At 47.1% G+C, this 20,593-nt stretch overlaps 1 protein-coding gene across 2 annotated transcripts in view; it reads left to right on the top strand.

The window, feature by feature from the left end:
* SORCS2 (sortilin related VPS10 domain containing receptor 2) overlaps window positions 1–20,593 on the top strand; it is a 1,328,268-nt gene that overhangs the window by 1,113,502 nt on the left and 194,173 nt on the right. For both annotated transcript variants that reach the window (XM_075346856.1, XM_075346855.1), the window contains exon 9: window positions 11,794–11,973. In XM_075346856.1, the coding sequence (XP_075202971.1) occupies window positions 11,794–11,973 (180 nt within the window). The remainder of the gene's footprint in view (window positions 1–11,793; window positions 11,974–20,593) is intronic.

The following is a 20,593-nucleotide window of genomic DNA, read 5'->3' as shown; positions in this document are numbered from 1 at the left end:
AGAGGAAAGGAAGCCTGCCTTTCTATCCCTCCTAATGGGGAAATGCAGCGAGGAAATCCCTGACCTTAGCTACACAGACGCTGTCATCTTGTGTAGCTGTTAAACTCTGTTTTCAGGACCTGTCACCTATGGCTCTGACCCTGCCCGTATGAGCCCTTAAAAGGACTGATAGAAAGTGCTATCCCTATTCTGTACATCGCTGTGTATGGAGCGTATACAGCAGTATCGGCGATAGGAGCTGCGCCAGTGATGTCTGACACCAAGGACGCAGAAGAGATAATGGCGTCCGGACGGGCAGATACTCGTTTTTATAATGCAGGGACATGTGACATGGACATCCTATCACACATGCCGTTGCTTCTCTGGCTAAAAGTCCACTTAGCTGTGTGTGTGTCTGGGATTGGCTGACATGCTGGCCCGCCCCACTACACGTGCGCGCTTAGAGAAGGAAGACAAGGGAAAAAAAAAAATGGCGATCGCCATTATCCAAAAAGCAGTGATCTGAAGGCGCTGTTCCCGCACACTATACACTGAAATGTCATAATAGTGTGAGTCACAGAGTGACTTACACTATTACAGCGGAAACCCAGCTAGGAATTAGCTGGGTTTTTTGCTGCTAGAACCGTTCTCGAACGTATCTAGAACTATCGAGCTTTTGCAAAAAAGCTCGAGTTCTAGTTCGATCTAGAACAGCCCCCAAAATCACTCGAGCCGCGAACTGGAGAACCTCGAACCGCGAACCGCGCTCAACTCTACTCAACACCAAATATTTTAGACAACATTCCCAATTCAAGAGTTTCCAGGATACATTTTTGCACAAATGCTGAGCAGTCTCCCACCTACAAACCTCCTGGAAAACCTAGACATGTAAATGGTATTGGTCAGCAGTTTTTTGCTACCTTGTTGTCAAGCTTGCATGCTTGAGCAGCATAATATAGAAAAAGAGACCCTGAATCCAATGATGTGTCACTTAGTTTACTGGATGCAGCAGTTGTGATAAAATCAGAGATCTTAGATGTAGCATGTAGCGGAGCTCAGAAAGCAAACCCTGCCTACACCACAGCTTTCTATTTACAGTGTCTATTGAGATTGAGCTGCTTATCAGAGAAAAGGGCATGTTCGGTATAGCAGTCACATGAAACCTAGTTAGGGTTATAATAATGTACTGGTGATAAAATCTTTATTGTAAGTAAATAACAGCACACAGCCTGATACAAAAAGAAAAAGGATAGGGCAGTCTAGGAACTAAAATCAAATTGTTTATTGAAAATATATATATTTAAAATTCATAATGATTCTGCCATAAGAGATCTTATGCTTTTCGAGTGTGTTACACACTCTTTATCATAGATCGAGCGTGTAATATCTTCGAAACACGTAAGATCTCTTATGCAACATCTATAATGGATTTTTAATATTTATTTTCAATAAGCAATTTGAGTTTAGTCCCTACACTACCCAATAGTTTTTCTTTTTGTTTCATGTACACCATGTACACCTGTGTGCCAGACAGGTGCGGCATATGGATGCAAGGAAGCAGAGTTAAAACGTCTATGCTGCAATTTACATAGCAAAAACCTGCTTACAGATTCCCTTTAATATGCCTTCCAATTCAGTGAGATTGGCCATATAGTTCTTAATTTTTTTTACTAGATTTTCAATTTGTCTAGACAAAGAAATCACCTTATTGGCATAATCATATATTCGGGATTCCAGTATGTCTGTCCTTTCCATACTACTAACAAAATCAACTCCAATATTGGAGACTTCAACCTTAATGTCACATGTTACAGTCATGTGGTTTCTGAAAATAGAAGGTCACAGCGTTTGTCTGCGCAGAATGCTCCCTGACTTTCCATTGTTCTTGCTGGCAGTTTTCATTGGTATAGGTAGTTTTCCTGCTGGATTCATCTCCCCTTTTTGGATCCAGCAGGAGCTCGACTTCCACCCAGCTGCTGATCATCAGCATTATCTTGGTGCTTAAATACCACTTCCTTCCTTAGACTGATGCTGGAGATATTTTCACTTCATTCAAGCCTTGGTTGCAAACAGGTGGCTTGTACTTCTCTGCGGTATCACTGCTGAAAACTTTGCTGAACTTCTACCTGTGTAATCTGTAGATAAGTAGCTTTTCCTCCTGTGTTGTCCTTTTGTCATCTATAGTGTTTAGTGGCGTTGATGAAGAGTTCATCTCATCCATTCCCTAATTAGGGCCTAGCACTAGGGATACCTAGGGTCAAGTATCCGGCTTGGCACATAGGTGTGGAACCTATCTAGGGTGGGAGGGACCTCAGGGATCATCAGTAGGTTCAGTCAGGGGTCACCATCTTCCCTTTCTCTAGACACAGCTATTCCCATACCTTCCCTTTCGCCATTCGCTTGGTACGTCCCCCCGTACCTAGCGTGACAACCCCACCAACCTAGTTTATAAATTCTGGAAATTCAGAATCTAATTTCCAAATTACTTTTAAGACTTCCTCCAGTAAGGCTGGAGAGGAATTTCCAATTGTCTCACAACCATCTGACTTATCATTAATTAAACCTTCTTAAGCCGGATCAAATCCCTTTGTGTCACTTTCAATTAATTCCAACAATTCCAAAGTGTTGTCTGCTGCTGTCTGTGCCCTTGTAGCTTATCTGTTGTGTCACTCTTGGTGATGTAATATCCCAGATCTCATAAATTCCGTTTTTCATTTTTTCTCCAGCCTGCTCTCAACGACTTGCTTTACCCATTTCAGTCTTCCTGTTGTCTCTACCTTTATTTGGTGCCATTTTCCTTTTTGATGTATCTGTGGCACCCTGGACTAGCCAGGGGCCACAGGTAACAACACACACACACACACCCACCCCCAGCAGGTCACAGCAGTCATCCCCAGTGAGACCTGATTTCCTCCCTCGGGTTCAGACAGACACACCAGGTGGGCGGAGTCAGGCAGATGGGCACGCCCACCGAGGAGTCTAGCTGGCCTGAGGCAGGAAATAACGCAGACAAGTCCAGGCAGAGGAAGAGAGAGGAGGTCTGCAGAGAGGCAGACGCAGACTGGGGCCTAGGTTGGAGCCTAGGACCCTCTAGTAGTCAGTCAGGCAGACGGTAGTGGCCATCTGCAGGAGCCGGGAAGACAGTCTTGGTGGAACCGTAGGTAGCCGGGACAGGGTAGTGGCCCGTCCGGTACCGAACCGAGGAGCCAGCTGGAAACCGGAGCACAGGAGGAGCGTACACGAAGGTGAAGGAAAGGACTTACACTACCAACCTGGGGTCAGGAAAAAAAACACCGCAGCCGTCTGTGGGACCCGTCCATCCAGCCGTTTGCTTTACCGGAGACTTTGCATTTATCATTGGCTGAGTGAGTACCACCGTGCCATGCGGCACAGCGCTGCCCCCGCGACCCTGCACCTCACCAGGCCCCATAACCCGCCTGCCATCCATCCCTACCACTCACCGGGCCCCGGCACAACCAACCCCCCTACCCACGGAGGGGAGAAACAACATCCAAGCTGCTCCCTGTCATCGCTCCCGGGATCCCCGTCCAGAGCAGCGGTGGTGTCACAACCTCACCACAACCGTGGGTGGCGTCACGGACAATATCCCTAAACCAAACCACCCCCTTTCACTCACGGGCGAGGAGCGCCGCTCGAGTCCCCGGGATCCGGCCCACCGCTCAAGCCACCACCGAGCAGCAGCAGCAGCCGGACCCGAGCAGTGGGTGAGCGCAGCGTCCCCTCCTCCGCCTGCGACATATCACTGTGAAGAATATCATTAGATACCTTTTACAGATACCTTTGCTCCTCTTCCTATAACTCCTCTTTAAATCCTCTTTAAAAAAAAATCTAAAAAAAAATACAAATATAAAAAAATAAATACTGTGCATATATTTGTGGCAAAATTGTCCTATAAAATCAGATGGCCACAATGGTCAAAGGAAGATGCAGAAAGCTTTGATTGAACTATGGAAATACAGTCTTACTGATTAAATCTTATAATAATGATCACCCATACATGATTACACTAGAAAGGGAAAAGATCTTCAACTTTGCATTCTCTCCTTTAAGGCACAGTCCACACAGAAATATTAATTTGCAAACAGGAATACGGCAGATATGGATGTGTACCGCCCCGCGCTCGGCTGCAGCCAAGCCGCTCGGATCCGGGCTTGTTGGTGGGTGGCTCGAGCGCCTCCGGACCCGGGGTCACTTCGCTCTGAAAGGGGTGCTGGCGCTTTTGGAGGGGGGTAGGTAGGTGCACGGCCGGAGCCGTGTTTGAGTTTGTGACGCCACCCACGGGTTGTGGTGAAGTTGGACGCCACCGCTGCGATTACTGGGCACCCGGGGGAGATGGTAGTGCAGCAAGATGTTAACCCCTCCGTGGGCAGGGATGATGGCCCCGGGACCCATTAGGGATAGCTGGGCGGTGCAGGGCGTTGCGCGGCCGGATGGCACTGTTGTACTCACGGTTATTGACACACACAAGTCTCTGGTAAACCAAGTTGATGGTGGTCGGTGCCCGCAGCCGGCTGCGTCTGGTCCCCCACCCGGTTCGGTGGTCTTGGCATTTCTCCTGCACCGTGTTGTGTACTTGGGCTACCTGCGCTTCAGCATCAGGAGTCCGCTCCCCGGCTTGGTAGGTGTCGGGAGAGCCCTTTTGCCCGCAGACGCTGGCCCGTGGGATCTCTCTGCCTGTGCGGTGGCTTTCTATCCCCCTCGTTGGGCTGTTGTCTTCAGTCCGGACTTGGGTGGGAAAGGACCTATAGTCCAGACCGCAATTGTCTCGGGCGGAGGAGGGGACGCCGCGCTCTCCCACTGCTGCTCGGGTCCGGCTGCCGCGGCTGCTGCGGCCTGCTGCTGCTCGGTGGCTCGAGTGTTGGGCCGGATCCCGGGGACTCTAGCGGCGCTCCTCGCCCGTGAGTGAAAGGGGGGTTTTTTGGGTGTGGGGATTGAGTTTATTGTCCGTGACGCCACCCACGGTTGTGGTGATTTGTTAGCACCACCGCTGCTTGATATGGGGATCCCGGGAGTGATGATGTGGAGCAGCCAGTTGTTGTGTTGCCCCTCCGTGGGTAGGGGTTGGTGATCCCGGGGCTCAGGGGAAAGGTGGGAGGTGCAGGGCCTGGTGGGCGCAGGGACGCGGGGGCAGCGCTGTGCCTTCCGGCACTGTGGTACTCACTCAGCCTGAGACGGTGACACAGTTCTCGGTAAACAAACGGCTGGTAAGACGGTTCCCACGGACGGCTGCACTTGCTCTCCCAGTAGGTAACGGTGATGTCCCTTTGTCCTGCACCTAATGTTCTTGTGTGGGTAGCGATGGGTTCCCACCGGTAACCCGCTCCCCGGCTTGGATATGGGCCGGAGGAGCCCTACTTTGCCTGCAGGCGCTGGCCCTGAGAAACTGGTGCCTTGGCGGTGGCGGTGTCTCTCCTCAATGGTTGGACTGTTGCCTTCAATCGGGACTTGGTTGTTGGGAGACAGACGTCCCCTTCACTGACGGATTTGGCAAATTATGGCGACTCCTAGCCTTGCCGGGGTCCGAGAGGCCCCTGCCCTGGTGCTGACTGTCCTTCGTATACTGCTCCAGACCGCCGGGCCACTACCCGTCCGCGGTCCTTCCAGCAACCTCCGAGCAGTCCCCCTCCAGACAATCACCGCTGTTGCTGACCTTGCTGACACTGTCCAGGCACACAGCCACGGACTAACTTCAGGCTTTCTTAACTCTTTCTTGTTACTTCTTTACTCCACTTACAAGCTCCTCTCCTTTGCTCCACTACCACTTCACTTCCTTCTACTTTCACTTCCTAAACTGAACTTCACTGTTTACTCCTCCACTCCCTAGCTTGAACTCCTCACTCAAGCTCTGCCTGAGCTAAACTGCCTGGTTCTTCCCGCCTCCAGGGCTGTGAACTCCTCGGTGGGCGGAGCCAACCGCCTGGCCCACCCCCTGGTGTGCACATCAGCCCCTGGAGGAAGGCAACAAGGATTTTAGTAGCTTTGGTGTTCCTAACTGGGATGTAGGGTGTGGTGGTGTTGTGACCTGTGACCCCTGGCTTGCCCAGGGCGTCACACAATGAGTTAATTAACTCAGTCCAGTGGCTTCTGGACCTCGTTTCAGGGTCTGAGTACCCTCCTTTGTGCTCCGGTTTCCGAGTCGGTTCCCCGGGTCGGTACCGGCGGGCCACTACCCTGTCCTGGTCCATCACGGTTCCACTGAGCCGTCTTCCCGGCTCCTGCAGGCTAAGGCCACCGTATGCCTCCTAGCCAAAGGTGCCGGGTTCCAACCCCGGCACCTGTCAGACTGCCGCAGACCTGGGCACAGGCCTGCTTCCACTCTCTACGGCCTACAAACTGAACTGACTACTGACTGACTAACGTTTTTCCCACCTCAGGCTCTCTGTACTCCTCGGTGGACGTGGCAAACCGCCTGGCTCCGCCCTCTGGTGTGTCCATCAAGTCCTGAGGGGGGTGACTAGGGTTTAAAGTTTGGCTGATGACACCTTATTGGGGGACAGGTATAATGCGGGGGTCTATCTGTGACTACCTGGCTAGTCCAGGGCGTCACATATTGTTTCTCTAAATACGCTAATTGCTCATTATAAAATAGGATAGTATGGCTGCCAGTACTTATTACAAAGCTATATTCTATACTCTAAATACGGGATAACCAGCTTAAAAATATAAATTAATTTAATTAATGACATACAGTTGAAACCAGAAGTGGATATCTAAAATAAAATATACCACAAAGTTTCTTATTTTCATGTGTTCTATTAATTTTGAAAAAAATAAAATTAAAAAGACATTTTCTCTGAATTAATGAATGTAACTGAGACTACAAGCTTGTCCCTTTCTCCTATCCTGTAGCTATTGTATATTGGCCAATAAAACTGTGTAGTTGAGATTGAGAACAAAACATCTGGCAGCAGACGGTCCTAGGAATATAATAACACTGCTTTTCCTATATAAATTAATCAAATTGCTCCTTAGACTAGGTTTGACCAACTACTGTACACGGACGACAGTGACCCCAGTGACTTGCACACATGGAAAATAACCTAAAATTAGGACTAAATTAAAACTACTTACCTTGACCCTCCTGATTCTTCAGACTAGAGGTCCCAGGTACACAATCCTTAAAGGCCCCTCTGCAGTGTGAAACAACCCTATTGATGACTTAGGATGCAAAGGTCTGAGTGATCATCTAAGTGGCCATCCATGTACCTCCATTAAAAATATGGGGGCAGGTGCACAGTAAAAATAAGGTAAATCAAAAGTAATTATCTGCCAGGAGAGACACTAGGCAGACAGGCTATAGTTCCAAACAGGGTCAACTTCAGAAATATGTAATTGAAAACTGGGGAACTTTTAAATAATTACACCCGAGATGTGATAGAGCCAACCATATTACAGCATTGGAAACACTTGTTGGCAGAAAGTCAAAGAACAAACAAACAAAGTGTTCAGAACCAGGACATTGAATGAACCTGATTGTGGCTCAGTGTAGAGTGAAATGGACCACAGCATAGGAGACTGCCGAATCAAATCCAAGGCATGACAGACTCATTCCTACCTTCAAAGCAGGTGTAATTGTGTAATAAGATTAGCTTTTGGAGCTTTTGGGTCCATATATATATATATATATATATATATATTTTACTAGGCATTGCTCCCACTAGCCAGTTTCCTACTCCACACTGATGAGGGGCAAATACCCCGAAACAGCTGTCTGTGGATGGATACCATGTTTTGGCATAGGCGGTTTCCTTGACTGGAGACTGCCCTTCCCGTGGTTGTTCCTTCCCAGTGAAAGACCTGGCTAGTTTCCTGCCAGCGTTGAGACATGTGATGGTGTTTCCGCGGCAGTCCTGTTTTGTATATATATATATATATATATATATATATATATCTTGCACAGAGGCCCACAGTGCAACATGGTGCCAAAATGATGGCTACAAAGCGGAATGAAAAGTAGTTGCAAGTAACTTCTTGCTCACATGCTTCTGCCAACTACAAGACATACAGGATTGTGTAATACTTAGTTTCCCCTGTGGTGGCGCTGTAGGAAAATTATGGATTCACAAAAATTACAGTTAATTATTGAAAGCCCTAGTAGGGGGATATGTCGTGATCAGCTTATTGTCAAGGGACCTGTCACACTAGTTACTGGGACATACCAAGCAAACGGCGAAAGGGAAGGGAAAACCTGTGTCTAGGGAAGGGTGAGATGGTGACCCCTGACCAAACCTACTGCTGGCCCTTGGCTTCCCTCACCACCCTAAATAAATTCCGCACCTATCCGTCTAACCTTAGGATGACCCTAGAGCTGGGCCCTAGATAGGACACAGGTGGGATGAGTTCTTCATCAACCCCACTAAACACTAATGCGGGCGTCACACGAGACGAGCTATCGTGCGATGCATCGTCGGGGTCACGGTTTTCGTGACGCACATCCGGCATCGCTTGCGACGTCATTTCGTGTGACCCCTCCGACCGACGCAGAATCACTCACAAATCGTGAGTCGTGTACTTGTCGCTTATTTTTAAAAAATTGTTTAATTTTAATGGCGCCAGTTGTTCATCATTCCCGGGGCAGCACACATCGTTCCATGTGACCCCTCGGGAACGATGAACACGGCTTACCTGCGTCCCGCTGGCAATTTAGGAAGGAAGGAGGTGGGTGGGATGTTTACTTCCCACTCATCTCCGACCCTCCGCTTCTATTGGCCGGCGGCTGTGTGACGTCGCTGTGATGCCGAACGTCCCTCCCCCTTTCAGGAAGTGGATGTTCGCCGCCCACAGCGAGGTCGCTCAGCAGGTAAGTACGTGTCACGGGGGTTTAACGACTTTGTGCGCCACGGGCAACTAATTGCCCGTGACGCACAAACGGCGGGGGCGGGTACAATCGCTCATGCAATCGCACGATAGATCGTACCGTGTGAAGCCCGCATAAAGAAGACACAGAGAGTATTCATACATGCGGAAAGGGCATGAACAACTTATCTCCAGATGCCTCAGGAAGACATTCAGCAAAGAACATCAATGATCCTATAGATGAGTGCAAACTGCCTGCTTGCACCCAGAGCTACTGAAGGAATTGAATATCACCAGCACATGTCCAGGGAAAATGAGAGTATTTAAACCCAAGGAGAAATGCAGATGATTAGCAGCTGATTGGAAGAGGAGCTCCGCTGGGTCCTAAAGGGAAAAGGATGAAACCCCAGCAGAGGAGATACCTAGAACACGGAATACTGACAGCAGGAATAATAGACAGTCAGGAAGCATTTTGAGCAGCCAAACGCTGTGACCTTCTATTGCCAGACACCACAGGACTGCAGTCACACATGACACACCTGTGACAAGACCCATCTAATAGATAGAGCTTGTCCAAAGTGGAGAACCCGTAGTATTCACCTAACATAGCACTGACTATCTGCTTTCCCAGCTCTTCCATATGTTACACTGAGTTTTTATTTTCCCTATTTGATTTGTTTGCTTTTGGTAAATCAGGCCAAGCGCCTACAAATCAACATCAGTATTTCCTACATTTTCGTATATTCTTTTTTCGCTATGAGGTCTTGTCTGCCAATAACCCATTCTCCATTAGCTAGAATCCACATCTGGTGTTCACAGCACTCCCTCGTAACAGAAAACACACACAGCGGTGCTGGAAGGACACGGGTGTAATACAGCCAACTCCGGGAGAAGTCAAACATTCAACCAAATGGTCTGAGCTCCTCACTGGGAAACCATTAATCATTTCTAATGCCGCGTAGATCCGTTGCGATTGGTTATTGGCTTCTGTAATAATGCTGGCGAAGATTTTATTAGTTAATAATGGTAAAATATTGGCTGCTCCAGGATTCATATTTCATGAAAATTGCTATGCAAGCTGACCTAATTGCTTTCTGGAGGACACTGAATTAGGAAACCTTTTAACCAAGCAGCTATGCACAGTAAGTTTTTAATATTGCGCAGTGCAATTCAATAGATATGTCCGATTAATCAACGGAAATCTAGCAAGGATTATTACATACATTTTATGCATAATATTTCCATATATCTTATCGTTAATTAGGTTATAAACTCTTTATTCCTTCTCTTGATTGATGTTTAATTATCAATTGATAGCTTGGAGTTTCAGCAAGACATCAAAATGTCTAGAAGTTGAAAGAAAGTCTGTTAGCACAAGATGACTGTTCAAACCAAGCACATACACTTTATACACCTTTGGCATGACCGGGCAGTTCAGGACACATTCCCAACTACATATTTGCCACACTTCTCTATCTCCTTTAAAGCCAGACACGTCAATCAAGTAAGAGGGAAGTCGAGATAGGGTACACTGCTTAGCCATGCCTACAGTGCACTGAGTGCTTGTGTTTGGTTTGAACAGTCATTTTGTGCTGCAAAAAAACAAATGTTTTGCACAGTCCATGGTGTAGGTACGTATGTCCGTCCATGTGTGTGTGTGTTCCGTATGTTGTTCATGTGCTATCCGGGTGACATCCGGATATCACAAGGACAGCACGGACTTGTATACTTACCTGTCTCTGGCACTGCTGTCACATCTGCTTCTGGGTTGTCACGCTCAGAGTTAGAGAAGTCCGAATGCACCGCGTGACACTGGCGTTCAGACCTACGTGAGTCTGATGCACTACAAAAAACACCACAAACAAAGGGAAACACCAGTTACACTTTAACAACACTATGTCCTGCTACTTGGGAGAGGGGTGCGGGGATACCTCCCGACCTCACCGTAAGCTGTTACCTGAGCACCTTAGCGTTCCTATATGGGGTGTTTCAACTCGTCGCCACCGAGCCGGATACCTAATCTCTCACTAGCCTTGCAAACACCCTGGCTAGTGAGATGGCCGGCGAAAGACACTTGTCTCACCACTACACTAATAAACACGGAAGAGAAGGAAAAACAGACATGGTGATCAACAGAAGGATACAAACAACAAAATCCATGGCTGCAGACAGACTCCAAAGAAGCAGATGGATGGGCACAGGACAGTACTCCAGCAGCTCCTTCCACCAAGATGGCCAGAATAAAATGAGTTATATCAACATAAAGGACTGCTGGATAAAGCCACTACTTAAAGGTGAGGGGCGTCGTAGGTAAGCAGCTACACCTGACATGGACTGCTGGCAACAAAAGTGATATTAACTCATCTAGCACCAACGGAAAAAAAAAACACATTTAATATTAAGAGTCTCCAAACAGAATGAGGCTTAGGCCCTGAACCTGTCACAGGTCTCTATATGCAGAGAGATCACCGTGACAGTGGTCTACAATCAGTGCAGTAAATATTCATGAGCATAATGAGCAGTAGCGGAAGCAACAGCAGCGCCGGAGACAGGTAAGTATAAAACTACAATTATTTCTCAGGGACATGTGTTTCCTCTGCTACGTGTCACACTGATGTCACAAAAGTCCATATGACATCTGTGGTGCCATCAGAAAAAGGACGTTGCCTTGTGGAGCACCTGGACACACGTGTGCTCCACATGGACACATGGTCCGTTTTAAACCATGGACGTGTGCCCTAACCCATTGATTGTAATGGGTCTATGTGTGTCCGTGTCGCTGGTAAGTGAGAAAACAAAGCCACACGTACAGGAGACACGGATGTGTGAAGGAGGCCTAATGTAGCTTCTCTGTAAAATTCACCAGGGGTGGGCTCAACAAGAGACATAATCATATTTCCTACATAGGTCATAGTAACATAAACTGTTTGACTCCAGAAATGAAAATAAATGACACACGTGCAGTAAATTGATGATCGCATGTGTTTCTTTTTCCAGGATTTACAAATTATCAGCACAGATGAAAACCAGGTGTTCATTGCTGTACAAGAATGGTATCAAACCGACACGTACAACCTGTATCAGTCGGATCCACAAGGAGTTTATTACTCCATCGTTCTGGAGAACGTGAGGAGCACGAAGCAACCTGAGGAGAACGTCGTGATCGATATTCTGGAGGTGAGGACAGATCACAAAATAAAATAGAGGATGTGATGTTTTATTGGTGCTGGATTCAGTTTGTATGACCTATAATCTAAAGGGTACTTTACATGCTGCGATATCGCTAGCGAGCGTACCCGCCCCCGTCGTTTGTGCATCACGGGCAAATCGCTGCCTGTGGCGCACAACATTGCTAACACCCGTCACACGTACTTACCTGCCTAGCGACGTCGCTGTGACCGGCAAACCGCCTCCTTTCTAAGGGGGGCGGTTCGTTCGGCTTCACAGCGACGTCACTAAGCGGCCGCCCAATAGCAGAGGAGGGGCGGAGATGAGCCGCCGGAAAATGCCGCCCACCTTCTTCTTTCCTCATTGCCGGTGGATGCAGGTAAGGAGATGTTCGTCGTTCCTGCGGTGTCATAGCGATGTGTGACGCCGCAGGAACGACGAACAACCAGCGTCATGCACCACCAACGATATTTTGAAAAGGAGCGATGTGTCAACGATCAATGATTTTTGACGTTTTTGCGATCGTTGATCGTCGCTCCTTGGTGTCACATGCTGCGATGTCGCTAACTGTGCCTGATGTGCGTCACTAACGACGTGACCCCGTCGATATATCATTAGCGATATCACAGCGTGTAAAGTACCCTTAAGATTGTTTAGTCTTAACTTATTTGCCCTACTAAATGGGTTGTCCAAACCTTTTTTTTTAAACTGGGACTGGAGTGTTAAAAAAAAAAAACAATCCTAGAGGCTGCACACATCTAGTGGCTGGAAGTAGGCAACTCGCATTCTTGCAGTCATGTAACGCCCTACTCTCACCACCAGCAATGAAAATAAGTATTTGGTCAATAACAAAAGTTCATCTCAATACTTTGTTATATATCCTTTGTTGGCAATGACAGCGGTCAAATGTTTTCTGTAAGTCTTCACAAGGTTGGCACACACTGTTGGTGGTATGTTGGCCCATTCCTCCATGCAGATCTCCTCTAGAGCAGTGATGTTTAGGGCCTGTTGCTGGGCAAGACGGACTTTCAACTCCCTCCAAAGGTTTTCTACGGGGTTGAGATCTAGAGACTGGCTAGGCCTCTCCAGGACCTTCATATGCTTCTTATGAAGCCACACCTTTATTGCCCTGGTGGTGTGCTTGGGATCATTATCATGCTAAAAGACACAGCCACGTTTCATCTTTAATGCCCTTGCTGATAGAAGGAGGTTTGCACTCAAAATCTCATGATACATGACCCTATTCATTCTTTCATGTACACGGAGCAGTCGTCCTGGTCCATTTGCAGAGAAACAGCCCCAAAGGATGAAGTTGCCACCCCCATGCTTCACAGTAGGTATGGTGTTTTTTGGATGCAACTCAGCATTCTGTCTCCTCCAAACACGACGAGTTGTGTTTCTACCAAACAGTTCTACTCTACTTTTTTTTTTATCAGACCATGTGACATTCTCTCAATACTCTTCTGCATAATCCAAATGCTCTGTAGCAAATTTCAGACAGGCCCGGACATGTACTGGCTTAAGCAGGCGTACACATCTGGAACTGCAGGGTCTGAGTCCCTGCCGGCGTAGTGTGTTACTGATGATAGCCTTTCTTACGGTGGTCCCAGCTGTATATAGGTCATTTACTAGGTCTCCCGTGTGGTTCTGGAATTTCTTCTCCCCATTCTTTTGATCATTTTGACCCCACGGGGTGAAATCTTGCATGGAGCCCTAAATCGAGGGAGATTAGATTATGTGGTCTTGTATGTCTTCCATTTTCTTATTATTGCTCCCACAGTTGATTTCATTACACCAAGCTGTGTATATTGCAGATTTAGTCTTCCCAGCCTGGTGCAGGGCTACAATTTTGTCATCTCTTTGGTCTTTACCATAGTGGAGTTTGGAGTGTGACTGTTTGAGGTTGTGGACACGTGTCTTTTATACTGATAACAAGTTCAAACAGGTGCCATTACTTCAGGTAATGAGTGGAGGACAGAGAAGCCTCTTAAAGAAGAAGTTACATGTCTGTGAGAGCCAGAAATCTTGCAAAATTTTAGGTGACTAAATACTTATTTTCCATCATAATTTGAAAATAAAATCTTGCAAAATCAGACGCGGTGATTTTCTGGATTTGTTTTCTCATTTTGTCTCTTATAGTTGTGGTCTACCTATGATGCCAGTTACAGGCCTCTGTCATCTTTTTAAGTGGGAGAACTTGCACAATTGGTGGCTGACTAAATACTTTTTTTCCCCACTGTATATGTACCCGACAAAGGTACAATTGAGAAATACAATTCATCTCCATCCAAAAACTAGCCTTCATACATCTATTTCAACAGAAAAAAAAAGTATAAAAAAACGCTGGGGGAAAAACCTTGGTCCGTAAGATTTAAACAAATCTCGTTCTGCAGGGGTAAAAAGATGATACTGATACTTAGAATAGACCATTGATATAGCTCCCAACCGTCCCGATACAGCAGTACTGTCCCGTTATAAGGACTCAGTTCCACTGTCCCGGCAGTCAGGGTTTTTTTCCCGACTTGCTCTCCTCAGCTCCGTAGCTCCTCTTCCTTGAGGGTGTGGCTGGCACATCTGCGGGGCATAAATTAAAAATTCTCCTCTCGTCTTGACTCAAATTCGTGAACTTCTTGTTGACAGTCAACAACTTTACCAATGAGCCACTGCCCAGGCTGAGAGACGTATGAGGATTTGGTAATCTTGACCTGTAGTGCAGAAAATTAGGCTATATAGAAAGACTGTACATCGGTACATAGCAGTGTATCTCTATGTCCCTTGCATTTTAGAGGTGAAAAAAGTCAGATTTTATTTGTGCCTATAAAACTACTTTAAAATAATAGCAAAATTGTTATATTTTTAATTTTTTTTTATTGTATGAACACTGCCTAAGGGCTCCGCCACACATCCGTGAAAACCACGTCCGTGTAAAACGGGCCGTTTTTCGGGTCCGTTTTCCGTTTTTTATGTCCGTTTTTATGGTATGTGTGGCCTGCGTGTGTATCCCGTATACTAGCCGTATGTGCGTGTGGAATGTCCGTGTGTGCGTGAGTGAAATAACTGACATGTGTATGTGTTGTCCGTGTGAAATGTACGTGTGTGATGCAAAATGTCGTTACTACATGTCGGAAGACAGAGTAGCGGGATGAGAATGAACTCGGGTGAACTTCACCCGACTTCATTGTCATGCCGCGGCTCTGTCTTTGTGCCGTGTACTGATTAGCAGTCACCTGTGAAGGATTCACCAGTGACCGCTAATCCCCCGAGTGACTGGTGTCCCCCCCTCTCTCATACTCACCGTTCCCCGATCACCGGCGCTGCACGGCGTTCACACTGCTCCGGCGGCTTTTTCTAATTTGAAAAAGCCGGCCGCCCATTAATCAATCTCGTATTCCCTGCTTTACCCGCCCACCGGCGGCTGTGATTGGTTGCAGTGAGACACGCCCACCACGCTGAGTGACAGGTGTCACACTGCACCCAATCACAGCAGCCGGTGGGCGTGTCTATACTGTGCAGTAAAATAAATAAATAAATAATTAAAAAAACCGGCGTGCGGTCCCCCCCCATTTTAATACCAGCCAGATAAAGCCATACGGCTGAAGGCTGGTATTCTCAGGATGGGGAGCTCCACATTATGGGGGGCCCCCCACCCTAACAATATCAGTCAGCAGCCGCCCAGAATTGCCGCATACATTATATGCGACAGTTCTGGGGCTGTACCCGGCTCTTCCCGATTTACCCTGGTGCGTTGGCAAATCGGGGTAATAAGGAGTTATTGGCAGCCCATAGCTGCCAATAAGTCCTAGATTAATCATGTCAGGCGTCTAGGAGACACCTTCCATGATTAATCTGTAAGTTACAGTAAAAAAACACACACACCCGAAAAAAATCCTTTATTAGAAATAAAAAACACAAACAAATTCCCTCATTACCAATTTATTAACCCCGACAAACCCTCCATGTCCGGCGTACTCCACGGACCTCCAGCGTCGCGTCCAGCTCTGCTGCATGCAGGTGACAGGAGCTGCAGAAGACACCGCCGCTCCGGTCACCTCCACGCAGCTAATGAGATGAGTAGCGCGATCAGCTGCTGTCACTGAGGTTACCCGCGGCCACCGCTGGATCCAGCGTTGGCCGCGAGTTACCTGACTGACAGCAGCTGATCGCGCTACTCACCTCATTAGCTGCGTGGAGGTGACCGGAGCGGCGGTGTCTTCTGCTGCTTCTGTCACCTGCATGCAGCAGAGCTGGACGCGACGCTGGAGGTCCGTGGAGTACGCCGGACATGGAGGGTTTGTCGGGGTTAATAAATTGGTAATGAGGGAATTTGTTTGTGTTTTTTATTTCTAATAAAGGATTTTTTCGGGCGTGTGTGTGTTTTTTTACTGTAACTTACAGATTAATCATGGAAGGTGTCTCCTAGACGCCTGACATGATTAATCTAGGACTTATTGGCAGCTATGGGCTGCCAATAACTCCTTATTACCCCGATTTGCCAACGCACCAGGGTAAATCGGGAAGCGCCGGGTACAGCCCCAGAACTGTCGCATATAATGTATGCGGCAATTCTGGGCGGCTGCTGACTGATATTGTTAGGGTGGGGGGCCCCCCATAACGTGGCGCTCCCCATCCTGAGAATACCAGCCTTCAGCCGTATGGCTTTATCTGGCTGGTATTAAAATGGGGGGGGACCGCACGCCGTTTTTTTTAATTATTTATTTATTTATTTTACTGCACAGTATAGACACGCCCACCGGCTGCTGTGATTGGGTGCAGTGTGACACCTGTCACTCAGCGTGGTGGGCGTGTCTCACTGCATCCAATCACAGCCGCCGGTGGGCGGGTAAAGCAGGGAATACGAGATTGATTAATGGGCGGCCGGCTTTTTCAAAAGAGGAAAAGCCGCCGGAGTTTTTATAACAGCCGTGCAGCGCCGCGCTGGAGATCGGGGAATGGTAAGTATGAGAGAGGGGGGAACTGACCGACAGACAGCTAGAGGGACAGACAGACATAGAGACCGACCGACGGACTGAGGGAGAGAACGAAACATAAAAAGAAAAAAGACTGACATGACATGAAAAAAGCACAAAACATACAGGGAACAAACAGAGATGCGTCCGTGTCACTCGGACGTGCGCACAGACCCATTGACTTTCATTGGGTCCGTGCTGCGTGTTGCGTGAATAAAACGGACATGCTGGCGTGAGACACGGCCCACAAAACGCATCACGGAGACGGACTAACGGACATAACCAAAAACGCAAGTGTAACCGCTGAGATATAGTAACATTGGTGCACGTTTGGCCGTGTCTCCAGTATACACGGAAACGGACCAAACACGCACGTGTTTCACGGATGTGTGTTTCAAGCCTTACAGACACAAAAAAGCCTGCTATTGTATAATGAAGCTAGATCAAGATGGGAAAGTTCAGGTTCAGGCATCTGCTTACTGTCCTTCACTGCCAAATGGGTGCGGCTTGGGGTGTGGTAGGGGCATGGTCAAAATTTGATGTGGCACACATGATTTGTCACCTTTTCTGGTCTCCAAAAGTTGGAAGGTATGCATTGATATTAGACCAGTGGGGGTGCCGCACCTGGCACACTTTATATGTGTGGAGGGGCAGCGGCGCTCACCCATCATTGTTAGCTTGGCAACTCTGCACTTTTAGCAGTAGTTGTTTTTGGTGTTGTAACTTAGAGAAGCTCAGTTCCATTAAAGTGATGAGATTCTTAAGACTTATACCAGCTCAGACCCCAAAATTAAACCCCCAAATTATTCAGGTAGAAAAAAACGCATTTATCACCTCTCCATATTCCCATCGTCTCGACAAAAGCCAATACTGCACATGGATCCAGCGTATACAGCGCCAAAGCCAGGTACCTTTATCAATACAGATCCAGTGATCATTGTGCTGGACCATTGGTGGGGTTGTGAAACCCTGACCTATAGGGTATATTATTAATAGTGAAATAGTCTTTTAATCTAAAGGGGGCTTTACATGCAACGACATTGCTAACGAGATGTCGTTGGGGTCGCAGAATTTGTGACGCACATCCGTCCTCGTTAGCGACGTCGTTGCATGTGAAACGTACAAACGACCGCTAACGATCAAAAATACTTACCTTATCGTTGATCGTTGACACGTCGTTCTAATCCCAAATCTCACTGCTGGTGCTGGATGCAGGTTGTTGGTCGTTCCTGAGGCAGCACACATCGCTACGTGTGACACCCCAGGAACGACGACCAACACTGTACCTGCGTCCTCTGACAACGAGGTGGGCGTCACTTTCTTTCGGCTGCTCTTCGCCCCTCCGCTTCTATTGGATGGCTGCCGTGTGATGTCGCTGTGACGCCGCACGAACCGCCCCCTTAGAAAGGAGGTGGTTCGCCGTCTGCAGCGATGTCGCTAGGCAGGTAAGTCCGTGTGACGGGGACTAACGATATTGTGCGCCATGAGCAGCGATTTGCTCGTGACGCACAAACGACGGGGGCGGCTGCTTTCACGAGCGACAATGCTAGCGATATCGCTGCGTGTAAAGCCCCCTTAAGGCTATGTGTATACTGAGGCGTTCAAAAATGATGAATTTTCTATTGAAAACCTCTTCAGGAAACTCTTCTTCTTTGGATAATTTTTTGGAGGAATTTTTTATTTCCTAAACAGTTTTTGAAAGATTTTGGAAGAGTATTTTTCCTGCCTTTTGATTGGACAGAACCTAGTGTAAAGAGGATTCCATCAAGAACTGATTCTAAAAAGTCCGCTTTCATTTTTTCCCCATCAGACGTTTTTTAAACAAATGTTGGAAATACTCAATAAATGAGCAACAAAGAGGTTTTACAATAGAAAAGAGTAGGACGAGTTTTGAGTCAAGTGTTTGTGAAACGATTTTTCAGATAATTTTTTAAAGCGGACTTTTTTTCCTAAACACTCCTCAAAAAACCTTGTGTGCACAGAGCCTTATCCTGCTATTCTTATTTTATGCAATTTTAGGCACCATACATTACAGTGGAGCTTTATGGTTCCATATTGTCCAGTTATGGCTCTTGGAATGGCTTATAATATACAGTAATTGATTGTAGCATCATTGTGTTTATGATCTTTGCTTCAAATGGTGCAAAAATATAAGGCAAATAGGTCTTTGTCTATAGAAAGGGATTAAACAGCTGTTTGGCAATTTGTAGAAATTCTCTCAGCTTGGATTACTGCTTTGCCAAACGACTATATAAAATAACTTTGCAGTAAAAAAGGATTGTAATGTGCATCTGTGCATGGAAGTCCTCCTACAATACAAGTGCATATTGATCTTGCAGCATGTGATCTTGGTTATGAGAAGTGCTTGTAGTAAAATTAATGATCCGGGATGCAAAGTAGAACAGCACATCTGCAACGGGCCACCACCGAGCTAGAGATAATAACTCTGCACTTGTTTACATCAGTCACCGGCTCTATGTCGGCATAAAGAATCACAGACTATTCAAGGCCAGATCATAGCAAGGTAAAAAGTATTTATACCAGGGGTGCCCCTGTCATTTTACACAAGGCAGTCTTTCAGTTTTATCCACTGTGCACAAACATCTAATTCTTGAAATTTATACTTAAGCTCATGACGCATCTATAAGGGACAAGCAGGTTATCCTGTAAAACACACCCCCCGTACCATATCTACCTAAATGAAGACGAGAACCACGACTTTATTGCAGGAATGGCCACAGTTTTATTTTACCGTATATATGTATACCAAACTTGTGGCCCAACATGCCACTCAATTGTTAAACTTAACCTTATACATATATACCCGTATAACCAGAAACACCGATAGATCCGTCCGAGAGGCAAACCATCATTCCTAACCCCCCGGCCGTAACCTCCAAACCGGCCCAGAGGACCACCTCGGCCGTGACCACCCGGCCCGAGGTGAGGGGTAACAACGTTCCATCGTTAATTACCCCTACCCAGAACCTGCGGGACCTCCGCCCACAAGTTCCCATCCACTCCGAAGCCACTCCCCTTGAGCGACTTCGTACCAACAAGCCGACTGTCGGTACTCCCAACCTCTCAGACGGACCTAGCACCCCGCTGTGACAACAATAAATTAGCAACTCAACCTTATATTCTCCTTTATTACTTTTTTTTTTTTTTTTTTTAAAGTTCTTTTTTTTTTTTTTTTTTTTTTTGAAAAACCATCACCTTTTCACCTTTTTATTTTTTTTTTTTTTTTGAACATATACATATAATTATATATCAGGGCGGGCGGGTGGGACACAAAGATCAATCGACGAAAGGGGAGGTAAACAGCACACCCCCCTCTCTTATACCTCTCCCAACACCCCACCCCTTCCTTGCTCCCCCCCAATCCCCTTACAGCTCCCTACTACCAATCCTGTACTCCCACACATCCCCCATCCCATGCAAACCTATTAACCCTTTCCTAACCTTGCACCCTCCCGATCGTCATGGGGTCCATTCACCCCTATGGGGCTCACTGCCCTTCTTGTGGCTCCATACAGTACAAAAACGTAATACTGAAACTGTAGAAGTCTGTGGGCCTCTAATTTATGTCACACAGAGATTTTTAAAAACATTTTCGACTGTCATGGCGGCGTCTGGTGCTGTGGAGATGTGGCGCCCTGGAC

This window comes from Anomaloglossus baeobatrachus, chromosome 1, assembly GCF_048569485.1.
Source record: "Anomaloglossus baeobatrachus isolate aAnoBae1 chromosome 1, aAnoBae1.hap1, whole genome shotgun sequence".
NCBI lineage: Eukaryota > Metazoa > Chordata > Amphibia > Anura > Aromobatidae > Anomaloglossus > Anomaloglossus baeobatrachus.
This window is presented reverse-complemented; position numbering and strand designations above follow the sequence as displayed.